This window comes from Diadema setosum, chromosome 17 (assembly GCF_964275005.1).
Source record: "Diadema setosum chromosome 17, eeDiaSeto1, whole genome shotgun sequence".
Taxonomy (NCBI): domain Eukaryota; kingdom Metazoa; phylum Echinodermata; class Echinoidea; order Diadematoida; family Diadematidae; genus Diadema; species Diadema setosum.
Genome location: NC_092701.1, coordinates 4886105 through 4907369, shown reverse-complemented (window position 1 = coordinate 4907369; position 21265 = coordinate 4886105). Strand labels below are relative to the sequence as shown.

The 21265-nt window shown below is 38.4% G+C and overlaps 1 protein-coding gene across 1 annotated transcript in view; it reads right to left on the bottom strand.

The window, feature by feature from the left end:
- The window catches only part of LOC140241113 (kinesin-like protein KIF14), a 65621-nt gene that overhangs the window by 12455 nt on the left and 31901 nt on the right, over positions 1 to 21265 (bottom strand). The window contains 3 exon segments of the mRNA XM_072320880.1: positions 16680 to 16817; positions 17764 to 17911; positions 20224 to 20228. Coding sequence (XP_072176981.1) covers positions 16680 to 16817; positions 17764 to 17911; positions 20224 to 20228 — 291 coding nt within the window.

Here is a 21265-nt window from a genome sequence, read left to right as displayed (position 1 = left end):
CGACACTGGCTGACATATTTGCATCACTTTGTGTCACTCCGTGGAACGCGTGCGGCAGCTGCCTGCGCGATAAAACGTCACACCCAGACCCGGCCCCTGGCAAACGCTGGACCAATTAGCGCGGCCCGCAGCTTAATGTGTACACATTGTCCAATCAAAAAGGGAACCACTTTGTAGTGATGTAGACAGAGTCACTGCATGATGCACCTTTAAAATCTGGCCCAAAGAGCAATTTCAAGTGTTGTGATTCCGTATTTCCTTGGTAAAAAGAAGCATGCTAAGTTGCATGGCTCACGATACACTGTAGAGAAAAATTTTATGTCAATTTGTACTACGCAGACCTATGAAAAAAATATATTGGGGTATCAGGAGGTTAGGGAGGGGCTCTTAAAGCTCTGCTCTAGGGCCAACATCAAAATGAAACTGACAAATCAAATTTACTTTTTTAATGAAATTATGGCTGTGAATTCAGTCAACAGGCTTTTGGTATTAAACATGTGATACGTGTCACTCAGCCTCTGAATTTCGAAAGTTGGAGCAATATTTCTTGTCAGGCCTGTGTATAAAAGGCACTGAACTGCAGTCATTTAGTGAGCATGGACAAAACAAACAAACAAAAAAAACAAAAAGAAAGTACAAAAGAACATCAGGGTCCCGAAAGCATACAACAATGAACATTTATTCCAGAAGAGCTGTCCCTGTTAAGTAATGGGTATAGGCAGAATGTTAGGTGATGATCAATCATGCTCTAGCAATCATATTTCCCAATTAGCAGCATGCTATTCACTCTCACACAGAAGATCAGTGGATACTGCTATGGCCCAATTTGTTAATTACCTCTGCCAAGGGAGGAGGTTATGTTTTCGTTGATGTTGGTTTGTTGGTTTGTTTGCTTGCTTGCTTGTTTGTTTGTTTGTTTGTGACATGATTGTCCATGTGCAAAATGACTCAAAAAGTTGTGAACGGCTTTAGATAAAATTCAAAGGAAATGTTGAGAATGACACAAGGAACAGATGATCAAGTTTTGGTAGTGATCTGGGAATTTTTGTGGATTTTATGAATGATTTTCAATATATTGGTGGGTATCGGGTCAATAAAGTTCAAGCTGCGCATTTTTGAGGTTTTATATCCTCTAGTTTCTGCTAGGGCGAGGCGCACCGCGCAGCTGAGAAGTTACGACGAAACAAAGGCTTCTATATTGGGAAATCTGGCGACTTTCAGCACGCATATGGGTGGAAATCACTGGTCTCTATGGAAGAACAAGATAGTGGTGGAAATGAGCTGCTTGGCGGAGGTCTGCGCTCTCAGAGTGCCTCTCTATCAATAAATTGATTATAAAACATTATGTACACAGTAACCACAATCAGGTTCTCAGATAGCATACTATCTGTGTACCTTTTTGGCTAATTAACAATTTGCTTTGTCGTCATTATCCAACTGAAACATATTATTTCACAAATCATATGCATACTAGGGGCGGATCCAGGAATTGTGTAAAGGGGGGAGGGGGCAACTAATATTTCTGGTGCCACTTCCGGGTTTCATTTCATTTCTTTCTCTTTATTTCTTTTGTTTTTAACGAAAAATAAAGGGGGCGTGTGCCGGTTGTGCCCCTCCTCTGGATCCGCCACTGAATACATTGTATGAGTCCATTTAAATGGCAAATTATGCACCGTCCAACACAACCACACAGTATCACAGTATAGGTGACGGTGTTGTCACAGTTACGCACATCTCAAACTGCTGCAGGTTTCAGAAAGAACAAAGTCATTAAGTGCGCAATTCAACTTTTGGCATTTGAATGGAATAGGGCAAGGTATACCAGGGAGGTGGATTTCCACCTCCCTGGGTATACACTGTACCAAAACCTGCACACATACGTATACAAGGATGCACTCAAACTTAGTACCAGTATGCACTGTGTCTGGAAGGAAAGAACGGTCAAGTGCAGCCAGGAACACGGACAAGACCTCTCTGTCCAGTGGTCTTTGCAATGTTGGTCACCCAAGTGGTCACATGATGGACTTAAAATATCGGGGGGGGGGGGGAAAGGGGAAGAGAAAAAAAGACAAAATGAAAGAGACAGGAGCAGTCTATACAATGCGCTGGATTGTTTTTGGAGATGTCATCATGTATGCATTGCCTGTGGGACTTAAGATAGCTGCAGCGTGACCCATGAGCGAACTCTCAGGCAAGTTTCCACTCATCAAATTAGCCCATGATGGCTGGTGAAACGTGCTGGGCTCTGACAATGGTACCGGATGACACATGTCTTGTCTCCTTAATTCTCCCCTCGTCCTCGATCCTCCTCCTCCTCCAAAAAAGTCTCTGAGATACACATTGTAGACCCCTCTACCACACACACCCACCCTCCCTCCCCCCACCACCCTCCCTCCCCCCCCCCCACCCCATTCCCCATTTCTCTAGCACTACAACAAAAGTTTGAAAGGAGAAAGCGCTCACAAATTGCTGCACCACATACTCACATCCGTGCTGGCAGCTCTCTCCTTGCATGGTTTTCGGTTCATTTTAAAGGTAGCTCTGCTTTTTGATCTCTAGCTGATAACTCTAACATCTCCACATAAAATACAACCTCATATTCTCTACTAAACCCACAAGGAATAACAATGCTTTCTTTTCTTTCTTTCCCCCCCCCCCCCATTTATATTTAGACCTTATGGAATGGGGTTTTTATACAGAGAGCGCAGCTGAACAAAACACACCTAAAGAATACCTGTAAGGCCAGTCAAGCAAAATTTACCTGGTCTCTTCTTTTAAAAAGGTCTCTTTTGCATGTTTCATCATGAATATCATTTAATTTCTTCTCCTATATGCCTGATTCCTAAAAAACAACAACACACAATTGCATTAACCTGTTGAGGACGGTTTGATTTTGCTACAATACGCATTTCGCATACACACCTGCCCAAGTATACTCAGGACTAGTCTTCAACGGGTTAAGACTTTAAAGCCATACTTTCAACCATCTCTCCTTTCTATTCTCCTCCTCCTCTCTCTCTCCCTCTATCTCATTCTATCCCTCTTTCACTTCTTATCAGTTAGGTTTATGATTAATCTCAACAGAATTTTTTGCTTTAAAGGGATAGTATAGTTTTGGTTGAAATGGGGATTCAGGTTTAACTTTTTTTTTTGCGATACAATTGGAAACCACTTACTTGAAACATTAAATAGCGTACCATTCTAAGAGGAATTCAAGGTTTATTTGATAAAAATCGGTTTTGAAATGGCTAAGAATCTAAGATATCCTGCAACAAAGTAAAGCAAAGTGGTCCTGTTAAAAGGTGGATCTAACCTTTTATTAGGATCACTTTGGTTCTCAACCATTTCTTAACCAATTTTCATCACATAGATAAAAATTCTGAATTCTTTTCAGAATTCTACGCTCTTTCATAACATTATGTTACAAGAAGTTTCTCCAAATTCATGAAATTCTTCCGTCGAGATGTTTTTCATTGCAACTGATTGACAAATTGCCCTACATCGACGTAAATAATCACTGAATTGATCAGTGTTTTAGTAGTAGCCATGATAAAAAATCATGGGCGTACATACTCGAGCAGGATTCGAACCTACGACCTCCTGATCACCGGACAGGCGTCATCTCCACTAGACCACCGAGCTTTCGCCCGACAGCAAGTGTTGGTTCTACAACGGGCTAAAGCTCGGTGGTCTAGTGGAGATGACGCCTGTCCGGTGATCAGGAGGTCGTAGGTTCGAATCCTGCTCGAGTATGTACGCCCATGATTTTTTATCATGGCTACTACTAAAACACTGATCAATTCAGTGCTTATTTACGTCGATGTAGGGCAATTTGTCAATCAGTTGCAATGAAAAACATCTCGACGGAAGAATTTCATGAATTTGAATAACAAAGCAGTACCCGCTGCATGCTATAAGGATTAGAACCAACACTTGCTGTCGGGCGAAAGCTCGGTGGTCTAGTGGAGATGACGCCTGTCCGGTGATCAGGAGGTCGTAGGTTCGAATCCTGCTCGAGTATGTACGCCCATGATTTTTTATCATGGCTACTACTAAAACACTGATCAATTCAGTGCTTATTTACGTCGATGTAGGGCAATTTGTCAATCGGTTGCAAAGAAGTTTCTCATTATCTAAAAAAACAATCATCAAAAAAACTTTGGAAACCTGAGGCCCCATCTTAACCAAAACTGCATTATTCCTTTAAAACCTGAATCTTCACCTCAACCAAAATGTTATCATCCCTTTAATCTTTTGTTGAAGTCAAGACAATGGTATGTCCTTTCCTCTTCTCTCAGTCTCTCTCTCTCTCTTCTCTCTTTCATGAATGATGCAGGATGAAGACGAATTACTCAGAGTTCCTCAGACATATTTTTATCTCACGAGGCGAGTTGGAAATTCCTCTGGATGTCCAAGGCAGGTGGAGAGGGGGTGAGGAGTGTTACCCTGGAGGGGCGACGAGGGGCTGATCTTCTATCAGCTGTCCTCGCTGGCGGAGTAACGGGGATGGAGGTCAGGTGCCAGCTCCGGTTTGGGTGACTAGCTTGGAGTGCTCTTACTTTTAATAACCCCTCTCGCTTAAAGCTAAAATAACGCTCCTCATAAAAATTCAGGCACAATCTGGAAGAAGCATTAACTTTCAAATTTGTCTTCTCTCTGCAAACTACTGCAAACTACATTTGTATGCTAAGGATTTCAATTTATGCTGCAAACTACACTTTTACATACATTTTAACAGTAACTACAATGCATTGTATTACACTATAAAACAGTTTCACAACACTCTGCATGCTGTGAAACTAGAAATTTTTGCCAGCTTGAAACTTTTGCAAAATTTGGTAGGAGCCAACACTTGTAAAAGTAAATATGTACATACAAAGTATATTTGTCTGTCTGTTTGTTTGTTTGTTTGTTTTTTCAATTCAATTCAATAGTTTATTTATTTCCATCATCAAAAAGAAAAGAAAAGAAAAGGTTGACATGATCCAAAGTGATACAATTTTTTTTTTTCATTTCTCTTACACTCATCTGATAAAGGATTTTTTTTTAATACAATATAAAGAATATACACGAATGATGTCGTAAAAAAGAAACAATGCACTTTGCCATGGCAACAAAAATAGTAAATAATCACAATGATGGAAAACAGTGTTCCACTAAAAAAGCCAAGCTTGTAAGACGTGGAACACTGGAACAAAACAACAGCACCAATTTGTTATACCAATAAAACATATTCATTTTAAATTCTTCATACATGTACATTTTACTCATTGATATATGATGCTGATACTATGAACAATACTTACTAGGATTTAGAATGCAAACGTATAAACTATGTAACATATCATAACATATCATAACATTTGTTTGTTTGTTTGTTTGATTTTTGTCTATACAATGCACTGAATGCAAGTAGCCAATTTGCGAAAGTTTCATGCTGTGAAAAAGGCTGTTGGCTGTAATTTACGAAAGTTTATGCCAAAAATGTTCCTGGTTTTACACTTTTACACAGTTTCAGTTATCCTGCCCAATGTCAGAAATACGCACACACAGACACACACAAACATACACACTGTACGTAAGTGTTTGAAAACTTGTGAATCTTTGCCTGGGTCATATCATTCCAGTAGCATCCCGCTCTAATTTAAAGGAAACCAAAACCCAAAGAGCAGTGTGGATTGAGTGAAAGCAGCAACATTAGTAGAACACATCAGTGAAAGTTTGAGGAAAATCGGACTAAATCAATGCAAACGCTATGAATTTTTAGTGTTTTGTTGTTGTAATGACTGGATAAGAAGACTACTAGAGTTTATGATGTCGTGTGTGGACAACAATATAAAGAAAATAAAAGAAGAATTCCACAAAAATTCATTTTTCATGAAATTAACACACTCCATCAACTTGTAAAACTCACATATGTCAAGGGTAATATCATTCCCCCTGCTTTCTGAAAGAGGTAAATCCAGTGCTGTTTCATTAAGGAAGGAAAGTGAAAGTATGTTGAATTTTCTTTATATTTTCTTTATAGTTGTACACACATGATGCATTAAAAAGAAGTAGTCTCCAATTATCAAGTCATTACAACACCAAAATTTTAAAGATTCATTTGCATCTATTGTCAGATTTTCCTCAAACTTTCACTGATGTGTTCTAATAACATTGCTCCTTTTACTCAATCCACATTGCTCTTTGGATTTTGGTTTCCTCTAATCTCCTACATGATGAGGCAGGCCTACCGCTTCCATAAGTGTGAATAGACAGTGCCCGAAACCTCTTGGAGCTAAAAGATTAAAGGCATAATTTACCATTTGCAGATGAAACACAAACTCAGAATTAGTGCTTCAAAATAGTTCTGAAATGTGAGTTAGGAATAGAAACAACCAATGTAAAAATTTGAGCCAGTATAATCGATGTTAAGTGTTGTGAAATATACAAAATGTAAACAATAGTCATGATAAATATGTTGCCAGACTAAACCATCTACAGTTACGGTTTAATGAGAAAAATACAATTAATACATCTCCTTTATATTTTAGGCTTTAGTGCATAAATTTATATGGTAGGATATTTTGTGATACAACAGACCTACACATATGCATCAAATGTGATATCTTAAACATTTTTTAAATCATTGTTCCCAAAGGTAAACGGGACCTTTAAAACGAGTGTCATACCGCTGTCCTAAAGGCCCACACACTATGCTAGAGACAGTGCTCGATGAAAGTGAATTTTCTCTTAAAACATCCAACTGAGCTTGTGTGGCGTGCAAACATGTTCTCCACTCAGCTACTTTAAACAGGTGGTGGTTCGTCCACCTGCCTCTATTAACAAGGAGCGGAGGAGGGATGGAGGGAGGGGAAGGTCCATCTGCTATTACTCATGGGTCATCAAGGGTCACAGTCAATGACTCATTAAGAAATATGTGGGGGGGGGGGTTAGAATTAGAATATTTACTCATCCACACAACACAGTGGATTACAATGATAACATCAAATATAGTTGCAGCTTGCATTGAAGGTAAAAACCATCTTAAACTGCATCCACAGTGACAACAAATGTGCTGTAATGACAGGTGACAAGAAAAGGACTGTTCTGATTAGAATTTGTCGCTTAATTACTTGTCGCAAATAATTATACTTTGTGGCTTGTACTGAAGGTAAAAATCATCTTAACTGCATCTATTCTGCAGTGACAACATAGTACTGTAAAAGTGGAAATTTTCGTGCATTTCGCGCAACCAGAAACTAGCGCGAAAATAAAAACACGCGCATATTTTTGCTTGCCATACGTTCCTGTGCATGATGTCTTGATTCCGCGGAATTAAAAACACGCGAAACTCTTCTGACCCGGCCTAGCGCGAAAAATTAGTCGCGCGAAAATATCCACTTTTACAGTATGTGATGTAATGACAGGTGACAAGAAAGGGACTGTTCTGATTTAAGAATTTGTCGCTTAATTACTTGTTGCAAATAATTATACTTTGTAGCTTGCACTGAAGGTAAAAATCATCTTAAACTGCATCTGCAGTGACAACAAATGTGTCGTAATGACAGGTGACAAGAAAGGGACTGTTCTGATTAGAATTTGTCGCTAATTTGATATCAAAATTATGCACAATAAAAACATATTTATAGTAAAGATTCACTCATCCTGAAATACAGCACATTAATAACATCTTATATAGGGGCAGCTGTTTTGACGGTGAAATCATCTGTTGAAAGTAAGAAAGCATCTACTGTACATGTAACCAAGAGACAAATACGAAGAGATGAACTTGTTATGAATACCAGTACCAGATCACCTAAGAAGAACACAGCAAAGTTGGGAGCTTGGGGAGGGGGAATACATAATTCTGTTACACTGGTGGTCAGTGTGACCAGGGGAAACCATGGATCCTTTCTTTCTCATTCTAGTAAAGTCTTGTTGACCAGTATTACATTGCACACAATTCTCCTTAGAGGTTCCTCCACAGATTAAAACATAAAACTGACTCAAGAGAGTACTTTCTTGTGTCTATGAAGTCTGATGAGACATAGTCTGGTAAGATTGCAGAGCCAAACTTTAAAAAGTACTTGTGTATGGTAGCAATCAAACATGCTGCAGTATTTAGTAATTTTGTGATGGTCACAGAAATGATTTGCATGTGATTGTGACATCACAACTTCTTCTGAGTCTTGCCTTTCAAACTGATGTTTTACAATGCTGATATGATCCCTTTTTATTTTCTCTGAACTAATTTAACTGAATCTTCACAGGTTTGTTAGATACAACAAAAAAAAGAGAAGAAACTTTCCGGTGTGCCTTGAATAAAGGCTAATTGAACAGGGCATTGTGGGTGTTTTCCATCCGCTGTAGGGGGGCATGATGGAGGAGATGGAGCAATGCAGTGGCACCACAGCCTAATTGGTTGCGGATCTCTAATGAATTTGATCACCATGGATCATCGGGAACAAAGAGTAATTATAGCACTGCCTTACAAGCCATGTAATTGGGGCATTTGTCACCGTAATTGGCAAAAAACAACTTCCCAGCGCCGGTGGCGTGGGTTAGCACCGCCAAAGGTGGTGCACAGTGGCGCCAAAGGGCGAGGGCAAGGGGGGGGGGGGGAAGAAGTGAGGCTTCTTCATGTGGGCAATACCAGTAGGGGCTGTGTGGTTTTTAAGTTTGATACGCCTTGGTTCTACTGCCATGGTGCGTACAGTGAGATGAAGTCAACTTCAAGTATGCTATCTATAGCTATCCCCATGATGAAAAGGAAATTTAATATCCACAATTTGTAGCTTTGAACTTGAAGATCACGGGCAGTTTTGGTATCAAACATAAGTCTCAAGAAAGAAATGCAAAAGCTGTAACCTACATGTACTGTAGGCCATATCTTCAGTCATTTTGCAAGGCAAAGACAAGAAAACCTTACATTGAACTCAAGCCTTATAATTTCTAATAACAGTTACAAACGTCAGAATACGATGTATAGATCAATGTAATGTTGTCAGATCGATGATTGTGAGACAACAATGTGGTACATGTACTGAAATGTGATGATTTTTATTATAATTTTTTTTTTCTTCATCCAATGATACCCTCTCTCTGTCATATGCAGGTCTACATACACAGTTAGTCTACATACATTTTCAAAAAATTGATTTCTGCTTAGAATTCACAGCTGTTGCTGCTTTTTGTACTTTAAACCGTTAAAGATTAGTCCCGAGCATACTCACGCAGGTGTCTGGAGAACGTGTGAAATATACTTAGAGCAAAATCAGTTTTTCCTCGACGGGTTTAATAATAATCACTGAAAAAAACATAAATGTGCAGAGCTCTCCTTTTGTGATCTGATTTTAATATTGATTTTGATTGAAAACTAATACTATGCAAAGGCTTTTGCAGGAAACAACTAAGTGTAATCACACATGAACATAAATGATAACTATCACACTGCAGCATAAAATTACGACCATTTTCCATGCAGTATTTCTGGCTACAAAAATAAAGCTATATATATTTAAAGCATCACTTAAAAAGGGGGTAACACTTGTGAAAATGGGTCGCCATTGGTAGTACGATCGGGGAAAAAAAAAAGAAAGAAGCTAAACACATTTTATGCCTCATTTCCGTCTCCTCGTACGGTGGCGGAGCGGGGAAGCGTATCCAATTTTGTGTGCAGCCATTTATTAAATCAAATCAAGATCGGTTACTGGAGCTGTATGTAACTCTGCGGGTACACACAGAATACGCAGGGTCCTTTAATTTGATCTACAGTATATCAGTCTTATTCACACATCACTCCTCACATTACAGACCTGGTACCGGTATATTTCTCTGCAAAAAATGAAAAGTTAAAAAAAATATATATTCTCTATCTTTTTCACAACATGCTATAGGTGTATGTTACAGATATTTTGACAGGCATTATCTTCATGCTTTGGATTTCGTAACTACACACCATAGATGATTTATTAATTTCTTGTATTGAACTTAACTGGGAAAATCATCTTGTTTACCTTCACAAAGGAACAATATCATGAAAGCAAGCATTAAAATCTTTATATGATTATATTTCAGTGTAACCTTCATTTTCAGAATGTGCAAAGATCACTCCAACAAGATGGGTATACTTAAAGGGTGTGTACAGTTCTGGTCGAGGTGAGGATTTAGCTTTTATCGTTTTGCGAGATATTCAGAAACCACTCTATGAGATGTCAAAGAGCATGCAGTTCTAAGGGGTATCAAAAGTTTATTCGATGAAAATCTGTTTTGAAATGGCTGAGATATCCAAAAACAAGGTGAAACAAAGAGAGCCTAATAAAGTTGTGGCATGTCGCCTTTTATTATTAGCACTTTTTTGGATATCTCAGCCATTTGAAAACCAATTTTCATCAAGTAAACGTTGAATCCTTCTTAAAATTACATGCTCTTTCATATTTCATAAGAGGCTTTTCATTATCTCACTTAGGAATGTTCAAAACATGAATCCCCCACCTCAACCAGTACTGTACAGTCCCTTTAAAGCCCCCCTTTTTTTTAGCTTCACATTAAAGGTCCTGTTTACCTTTGGGAGCAGTGATTTAAAAAATGTTCAAGATATCACTTTTGATGCATTATGTGTAGGTCAGTTGTATCACAAAACATCCTAGATCCTAGATTCCTACCATATGAAATCTTGAATCAATAAGGCCTAAAATATAAGGAGATATTGATCACTATTTTTCTCATTAAACCCATAACTCTAGACGGTTTAGTCTGGAAACATTTTTATTTTAACTATTGTTCACGTTATAATTATAATGAAATTGTTTCTAAACTAAACCATCTGCAGAACATAGTTTATTGAGAAAAATTGTGATATCTCCTTAAATATTTTAGGCTTTATTGTGAGTTTTTTATTTGGCAGGACGTTTTGTGATACAACTGACCTACATATAATGCATCAAATATGATAACTCAAACATTTTCTACATGATTGCTCCCAATGATAAATAATAAGTTAGAGAGAAAGATAAACTGTAGGTGTTGAGCAGCCCTCCATTTAGTATGTCAACAAAAAGTCATACATTTTCTTCTTTTTTTTTATCCGGAGATACAATTTTTCTTCAGACCTGTTATCAGTAAAAAATAAGATTAATTACATTTTTGCATGTCCTCCTCTGCAGATAAATTCTGTCTGTGCCAGAATATTTGACAAAAATATGAAAATTAGTATTCACTTTTTGTACAAGACAAATTGGGAGCTGCTCAACACCAATGTAACAAAGGGCTGCATATTTGTCTTACTCTAAAACTCTTTGTCTTACTACATGTACTCTAGTCATAACTCTTGAATAACTTTTTAGTGTGTGTGATTTTATCCCAAATATTCACTTACAAGTTTGTACCTACTTCTCTGATATTTCTATTTTCAGACATACCAACATAATAATAATAATCAGAGTGCTCACTCTCAACTCCCCAGGGAGTGAAGAGTGAGCTTTGTCAGTGCTGGTTAGAAATAATGTATCCAGAGATCGGGGTAATAATAGTCTGTAAAGAGCATTGAAATACTTAGCAGGGCTGAAATGCGCTATATAAAAACCAGCTATTATTATTATTATTATTACTATCATTATTATTATTATCATTATTATTATTATTATTATTATTATTATTATTATTATTATTATTATTATTATTATCATTATTATTATTATTATTATTATTATTATCATTACATTGTATTATCATTATTATGTATTAGACTTTCCCTTTAAGCCGGTCACACCTTATCACAACCATAACACACAACAGCAGTGACACAAAGTTGAAGAGGCAGGTAGTGTCCAGAGATGCAAGGAGAGAGAAAAATACTGGGCCAATCAAAACTCAGCGACAGAATGAAAGCGACACTCGCAAGGTTGGGAGGAATGGTTCTAGCATATTGGTGCTTTACCCCTCCAATCTCTTACTGCTCTCTTTCTCTCTTTCTCTCATATTGGCTGTCTGTCCCTTTTTCTCTCTCTCTTTTTTCTCTTTTTTCCTCTCTGTACAGAACTCATTTTGCAGGGCTCATTACGTGCGTGCTCATAATGTAGTGGTCCACCGCAGCATTGCCACAGACCCAAGGTTACCAACAGAACTACTTCAACTCTCTCTATTTGTGGTGCTGACTTAGTCCCCCATCCTCCCCCCCCCCCCCCAGCCACCTACTGCATTTCTTTTGTCTTGTCTTTTTTTGTCTTTGAGGGGGCAGGGGGAAGGTTCACGATAATTTAAGGGTGCATGCTTATACTCGAAGTTGAAAGTCAAAGCAAAGACAGCCCTTGAACTAGATTCTTAACTCACCTGATACAGTTTTGCAGGCAGCTCTATATTGCTAAATGTGTCCTAATACATAATCCATTGCATACCATACATACCAAATTTGGTGTGAAAGGCGCCACTAGAAATAAACCTTTTTTATCATCTCTTCGATATCACTGTATACGAAACTCACAATATCTTCCCTTGTTAATGCAGATGCTCTAAAGTATAATAATCTATTGTGTGCATCATTCAAACACAATTTCTCTTTTTTCTTCCCATCTTCTACATGCAATCTTGCTCTGCAATGCCCTCGTTCTATGATTTGGTAATATACAAAAATGAAAATAACCAATTATTTTGCTCTTTTGAGCAACAGTTTATTCAGTTTGTCCACATTATCTTAGCTTTTTGAAAGGTTTGTCCACATCTTTATAGCTTTTAGAAAATTTTCCTTTCAGGCACTACTTGTACATTCTTCCATGATGTTTTGTCTGTGATGTGCTCCATTTTCACAGTCCACATTTTTAGATGTATCTGACACGATTATTTTCCCTTCCTTTGCAGCTCTGGATACTTACTGGAGCAACCATTGCCATGGAAACCCATCCGGCAAGGAGGGTGGATGCGGACAGTGGTCTTTCTGATTGAGCTTTCATTTTTTCTTCCAAGTTTGTTTCCATGTATCTGACATGTTTATTTTCCACTCCTTTGCAGCTCTGGATGCTTATTGGAGCAACCATTGCCATGGAAACCCATCTGGCAAGGAGGGTGGATGCGGACAGTGGTCTTTCTGATTGAGCTTTCATTTTTTCTTCCAAGTTTGTTTCCATGTACCTGACATGTTTATTTTCCACTCCTTTGCAGCTCTGGATGCTTATTGGAGCAACCATTGCCATGGAAACCCATCTGGCAAGGAGGGTGGATGCGGACAGTGGTCTTTCTGATTGAGCTTTCATTTTTTCTTCCAAGTTTGTTTCCATGTACCTGACATGTTTATTTTCCACTCCTTTGCAGCTCTGGATGCTTATTGGAGCAGCCATTGCCATGGAAACCCATCCGGCAAGGAGGGGGGATGCGGACAGTGGTCTCTCTGATTCAGCTTTAATTTTCTTTTCTCATAAATTTGTTGCAGTGCATCTGACATACTTTGTTCTCCGCTGCAATTGCAGCTACAAATGATGTGGAAGCTGATTGGAGCAACCATTGCTGCGGAAACTCATCCGGGTATTAAAGGAGGGAGGATGCGGACAGTGGTCTCTCTGATTGAGCTGGGAAGAGGCGCTCGAACCGTGGCGGAGGGTGATGACGGACGGGAGGAAATTAACCACCGAAATGAGAATTTGAACACCATGAGGGTACTGCTCGCACTCACACCCAGACAGAAGACTGCAGTGCCTCTCCAACTTCCAATTCCCACACCAAATTAGATTGGGCAGATAGCTATCTAAAATATTCAGATTTTTTTCTCCCCTCATTTATTCTTTTTCCCTCCTTTTTCTCTCCGTCTCATAAGATGAACTTTGGAGTGATTTGGAGTGATTAGAAGTGGATGGACGGTGACATCAGGGGGAGGAGGGGTTAATGGACGGACATCTGGTAGGTAGCTTGAGCGCTCCCTACCAATCCTCATCGAAAGGAATTGGAGAATGAACGTAAAGCGAATGTTTGTTTATCTGGCTGATAGAATGCTAGAATCACAGAAGTCATTCACCTTGTGTCGTTTGGCGTGGACGGCCACGTCGGGGTCGCGCTGCACTTCTACGCCAACATTTGCAGTGAGTAGGAAGAGATATATAAATCATCTGCCTCTTTCCCTCTTAAAAGTGAAAGTAAATCCCACACTTGGACACCGAGACAATAACAAGTTTACGGTGTGCTGACTTGGAAAAAAAAAAGAAAAAAAAAAGGACATATGACCTAGCCCAAAACCAACAAAATACATGAGTAGGCCAAACGTGACTTTTCTACATAGTGTAAAAGAGTAAGCTCTGTAAACTTTAAAATGTAATATAACTTGTTAAAATTGAAGCATCCTAACCCATTCAAAAAATAAGAGAGAGTTAGGAGGTGTGGTTTCAAAGAGAATGGTCACTCAGGTATGCTGTGCAGCAGCGTCAATGGAAACAAGTTTGATTTCATAGTGAAAGCAACACCTATCTGAAAAAAAATATGGTCCACAAAAACTGCTCATATCTTGATTTCAGTTTTGTTTTAATTAAGCCATCAAATTTTGACAGATGGTAGAAAAAATATAACTCTCCCAGGTTAGACAAACTTGAAAAGTTTGTCAAAGTGTCAACCAAAAGACATATCTTGGTCCATTACAGACTTTTTGTGGGTCTTGAGCTGGGCAGTCACACATGATGTGAACAAATATTTGAAAAAAGGTTTGAAATATCAGATATGCTCGCTTGTGATGTTGAATCACATCAAGACAACACAAACTGAGACCAGGCTTTTCCAGATGTAATGCAAAAAAAAAAAAATTCAATCCCATAATTCATCCTGCTTTGATGGTCACTCATGAGCAAAGATACCGCCAAATCAAATTTTGTGTCAATCTCTTTAATATTAACAAAGTTTCACATACCTCAGCATGTGAACTACAGATTGCCAAAATGAGCTTCAGATTCAGCCATCTTTGTACTTACACAAATGAACACTCAGTTTATCTCACCTACTGTCTTTATGTATGGTATTTTGTTATCTATTTTATCTAGTTTGCCAAATACAAATACTATTGAATTATACATGGATAAGAAAATAATGCAGATATAATGCCCAGGCAATATCCTTGTCATAGTCCTTGTCATAGTCCTTTCTTTTTGTTTGTTTCGCCTGACGTCATGATATCAAAATTTTCATCCATGGAGTCCTTGACGGATCTTGAGATGCCCTCATCTAGAATAATTCACAAAATTTACAAGAAATGCTTCTCTTGTGAATTTCTCTTTTCCATACAGAGTTACAAAATAAGATTGTACTGCTTACTTGTTTATTTATTAAAAACCAGAGTTGATATTATTATAATATTGTATCCATGTTTTGTTGAAATTTTGTTGTGATCTAAAGTTCCTTAAAGAACTGTGTACTCATGTAAGTGTTAATACAAATTGCTTTGTATTACTTTATATGGAAATAAAATAATTTGAATTGAATTGAAAAAAATAAAGAGAGAAGGGGGGAACTGACAGACAACAAAAAGAAAAAGAAGTAGTAAAGTGAGAGATAAAGAGATAAAGATAAAGATAAAGAGACAGGGTAGAGGGAGAGAGATGGAGAAAGAGAGGGGAACACAGGGTTGATAAATTTGGTTTGATATCATTGAACACAAACAAACACACACACACGGAGAGAAATGGAGAGAGAAAAGCAAGAGAAACAGACTGAAACAGGGAGCTGACAAGATCCCTAGCTAGCTACCACAGACCTCGCTGGGAGAAGACAGACGAGTATCCAGGCAAAATAGAGAAACCACACAAATAGGCCAATAAATCAGACAAGAAAAAGTGTAATCAAATGCGGTGTGTCGCAGTGCACAATGGGTTTATCAGGTGTCGGATCCATTCACCCGGCCGAGCGCATCCAGGGGCAGTCCCCGATTTCGGGCGACTCTACGGCACTTGGCACCTTTTGGCCGTGAACTCCCTTATTAGGATTTGACCTAAAAAGAGTTTCCCTTGCCCGAAAAAACAGTCTGACCACTTTTGCAGTGGTGAGGGTTGTCACTGAAGTGTAAAAGTACATATGTACTTTTTTATTTTGTGATATCAAGGTATTAAAAAAAAAGGATCTACAACTCTTAAAGCACACCATAGTCTTAAATTCAAAGTCAGTGTCATGGTGAGAAAAAATTGTGAAAAATAGCTAAAAGAGAATGAAAAACAAAAGGTATTATTACATTACAGAAATTGAATAAAGCTAATCAAATACACAACATGAACACATATTTTACTCTAGGTTACCTTACTCCTCATTCATAAAGTGTTCATATTGCAATCATAAATTTAACTTGGTATATCTGTGTCTGACCTTGCGTACTAATATGAAAAGCAGTGCATACTAAACATCTTGTAACTGTGGGCAAACTTTAGTTGTTTTCTCTCTGATGTCAGTAATCACACATCATCATCACCATCATCATCATCACCATTAACACCATCATCATCATCCTTACCATCACCATAATCATGGTCAAATTCACAATCATCAAAATCGTGCTCATCACAATCACAGAAAACATAATCATCCTGACACTTAATGTCATAATCATTATCATATCACAAAACATATTTTTTGTTATGGAAATTGAAGATACATTGTCAGTCTGCGTCTCCGCATGCAATGCTTGCTTTAATATATTTCAGCAGCATGAATAAAAGTGGAGCTCCACTGAGACTTACCCCTTTAAGATTATGATCTTGGAGGGCAGAGCGCAGCTGGATCTCAAACTGGCCAATGGCAGTGAGGCTCTCTTGGATGGTCTTGTCAACGAACACGTCGGCCCCTTCCAGAAAGCCCTGCTTCAGTCTCATGTCAACCTTTGGGGAAATCAGAATCAGAATCTGTGTTATGATTTGATTGATAATTGATCTTTGGACAGCACTCTAGCCTCACTTGCTATCTGAGACTAAAAATGACTGGATAACAAGAATAGGATAAGGAAAATAACATCCCAAATATCATTAATAATCACTGCAATCACAAGCAAAATAACAATCATCATTAGAATTACCACATCTTCTTCCTCCTCCTCGTATTCATCATCATCATCATCTTCATTAGAGCAATGATGCTAAGGAAGAAATATTTCAGTGGTGCCTGAATTCAAGTAGATATTTCTCAAGAAACTGGAAGATGCTCATTATTTAAGGGGAAATCAAAGAAACTGTCTTTACAGTTTTCTGTAGAATGAGGGAGACTACTCAACACTGCATACATGAGTCATCAAAATTGAAATTCAAGAAGGAAGAAAAGTAGACTAAATCTATTTCTGTTTATGTATGATTGTTCTGTTCCTACTTTCTTTTATGTTCATTTGTTGTTTACATTACATCTTATTTCACTATTTAACCTGAGTATACTCAGGCAAGTGTCTATGGAAAATGCGTGTCCAGCCCTCCAGCCAGTCCTCAACGGGTTTATAATCTCTCTATTATTTGGGAGCTATTTTGAACTGCCCCTCATTAGCCAGTTCTTGCATAGGGGAAATCATTCAAGGGATCTGCACCACAGTCAATTCATTTTGTGCACCATCTTCCGCACCCATATCAGGACAACTACCCCCAAGGACAATTACCCCCCCCCCCCCCCCCACCAAATACTGGTTAGAGATAAGGTTAGAGTAAATATTAGGGTCAGGGTTAGGTTTAGGGTTAGAGTTTGGGTTAGGGTTAGGATTAGGCTCAGGATTAGAATTAGGGTCAGGGGAAGGGTCTGGGTTAATTGCCCAGGGAGGTAATTGCCATAGACCCCCCGCGCCCTCACCTGGTCTGCCTTCTCGTTCTCATCTCCATCTCCAATGGCCCAGCAGGGCGTGTCCGTCAGAAAGCATAGCTCCCCCAGGAGTCTGCTGAGGAAGGCTAGACTCTTCTCTACCTGACCAGCTGCCTGTCTCCCGTCGCCATGGTTACTCCTCATACTCTGATGATCAAATAACAACACTGATGAGCAGATTACATGTACGTAGCTCTCTGAAAAACAGCCTCCCGGCTGATACCGGGCTTTTTAACTCTGTGACTGAAATAAAATCAATAAAAACAAACAGTCCGACCTCAGTTACACTTGTATCTACTCACATGAGGACCGGTAGGCATCAATGTAAGTGATTTGACCTTATAAGAGAACCATGGTCATATGTTCGGTAATTTCTAGGATGTTCTGCTGGCATTTACCTTCTCTTCTTTTATTTACTAAGTGTCAATATGGCATATCAGCAACATCCATGCCATTTAACCCTTTTTTGGGCTTTGATTGCTAACTGACTGGGACAGAAAACCCCATAGCATTGTATACACTGTAAAGTTCATGGCAGTGAAAGGGTTAAAGACATACTAACTAGATAGGTACTTCCTTTGCTGATCATAGTTTGCTTTGTGGGTGACAAAATAATTCTCCAAACTGACAACATCACTGGAAACAAGAGAATATTAATCTGAGGGGGGGGGGGGAAGGTTGAGGTGTGAATTTTCTTCAATTTGTCTCTCTCTAAGGATGAAATTTGTAAGATCGCAACTGCTGATCTGGAATTTAACAAACATGTCGGAAAAAGAAACCACAGAACTACTGGACTTGAACCAGTCATCTGCAATAGATGACAAGGTTTGAGTCCGGTGGTTCCTTTTTTCCGGCATGTTTGTTAAATTACAGATCAGCAGTTGTGATCTTACAAATTTCATTTATAGATGGAGACAAATTGAAGAAAATTCACATCTCAACATCATTGGAAGTTAGACATTGCTCTTCTTACAAGTTTTCTTCTTCTGACAACTGTACGGTAAACGTATTGAACTCAGTTTCCAACATTATCACTGACTCAACAGAAGAAGGATGTTGACAAGATGCATGAGTTCCTGTCAGATCAGAAACATTCCTGGCATGAAACTCTTGCAAATTGGAGCCGACAGCCTTTTCTGGAGCATGAAATTGTCACAAATTACCAGCCAAGAAAAAAAAAAAAATATGAGTATACTACATGCACTGGATAGTGTACACATAAAATGTTGCACGTATTTCAACTTCGCAAATCATGGCTCCTCAAGAAATTTGCAAGAGTTTCTGGTTTTACAGGTCTTGAGTTTTCAGCAAAACCCACTGAGTGATAATGAAAATGTCTATGGGTGCAGACTAGTAATACTGTATACGCCGAATATTTCGTGAGGTTTTTATTTTCGTGAATTTCGCGAGTCAGCTACTATTCATGAAATTAAAAACACATGAAAATATCGACTCTGATCATGATATGAATGCGACGTAGGCGTACACACTTCTCCGTTCAGTACAGGACTCCACGATCACGAATTTAATCACTCGCGAAATCGTCGGGAAGTCTCGATTCGCGAAAATTTAGACTCGCGAAATATATGGCGTATACAGTAGTCTATGAAGTGTCACTTATTAGTCAAATGGACACAAATCCCTTTTTAACATCATATTCAAGGCAATTATTTCAAAGTATTTTCCTCATATCTGGTGCTAAAGTACATAAATGTGAAAGACTAGAAGAAGATTGATGAGTTTAACTGGATATTGATACTACATGAAAAGAGGAAAAAATTCAAAAACTGTGCCCAAAATACTAAAACGAAAAAATGGAAATTGATCTGTGAGTATACATGTAATGAGTTGGATTAAAAATTGAAAAGTAGAATTCTCATTTCCCAAGGCCTTTGTGTGGTGGTGGTGGTGGTATTGGTGGTGGTGGTGTTAGTATTGCTGCACTGCAAGACGCAGGTGGAGGAGAAAACAAATTAGATGACACACTTGGTGACTTAATTAAACGGGTACTGAGGTAAGTACTACACCAGACCGCGTTTGTTGTTTCACGTTCGTCAAAACCCTCAACATGCAGAACCACCACTCCATCTCATGAGCGCCTTAACAAGCGAGTTGATTAAATTTTCGCCGACCAGTAATCGAGTTAAAAGGGAAGTAATTGAATCACTTGGGGCTCATTACGCCTGTCATAATTTTGCAGCACACCGCATCGCGTGGACGGATCGGACAGTTTGCCGAATTAACATTACTATGCCATGTCTAATCGCTAGCCAGGATTGGTTCAGGCCTATTTTCAGACAATGCTAAGATTCTCTAACAATGCTTTCATGTGCATTTCATACATGTACATATCTAGCCCTAAAGGTGAATATTGGTAGACAGCATATCTGCTTCTCAAGCTGCACTAACACCACCTCTCCATAGTCAGCTAGCATAAAGATTTGCTAGCACAAATTCTTGGACAATAGTCAAATTTAATACCTACAAATATCCAATGAATCCTAGAATAACATCCATATGTGTGATGAAGATACTTATTTATTTAAAATCACAGTACATCAACATCAGTGACAAAAAGAACAATGTGCCCTTTACTACAATGCCATGATTAAATCACAATTCCTAGAGCCAAAAGAAGATGTACAAGATAAGAGCAGTTGGGTGACAAATATGACACTTCACATTGAAAAAAAAAACAAAACAAAACTGAAAGCTTAATATCTTTGCTATTATATCAGAGCTTACATCTCTCTATGTTTCAAATGATGTGATATTCAAGGGAAGTGATTTTTACAAGTTATAAGCAGAAATAGTGGCAGGGCCAGTGTGCAAGGGAGGGTTTGGGCAAAATAGCACTCAATTGGAGTTAATTTGAGCTGTGACTGCTCTCAGTAAATGTGAAATGATTTTTGCAAAACTGTTAATAAAACATCATTCACCATCATATTTTTTTTTTAGATCTTCCAATCTCCTTACAGAAAGGAAGAGGGAAGAGTAACACAAAGAATACAAGTCACTTTTGTGCAAGTCAGGACACATGAAGTGAAAAAGACTCACGGTCTAAAAATGCATTGTATTGGAGTTAGGAACCAATGAACACCACTGAAAGTGGGGTAGGTAGAGCATCTTGTTTTCTTTCTATTTTTTTTTTTTTTTTTTATGGAAAATGCATACAAGATGCATACATGTATGTTTCAATGAGCGAGATATGCAACAACATAGACATTGATATCCCCCAAACATGTGGCACTGGGCGTGCTCACAAATAAGAAAAAAAAAATAAACAAACAAAGAAAACAAAACAAAACAAAACAAAAGGTAAAACTCTAACTTGGTTAGATACTCTGGGTTCAGGGCTTTTAAACCTTTTTCAACCTGAGAACCACTTTGGCTCCTCCAAACTTTTTGGAGGCCCACAGTTAGATTGAATATGAATCTTTTTTTTATCTAACTTTTGGCCGACATATTAGCCCTCCTGCGAGAGCTTCATGGC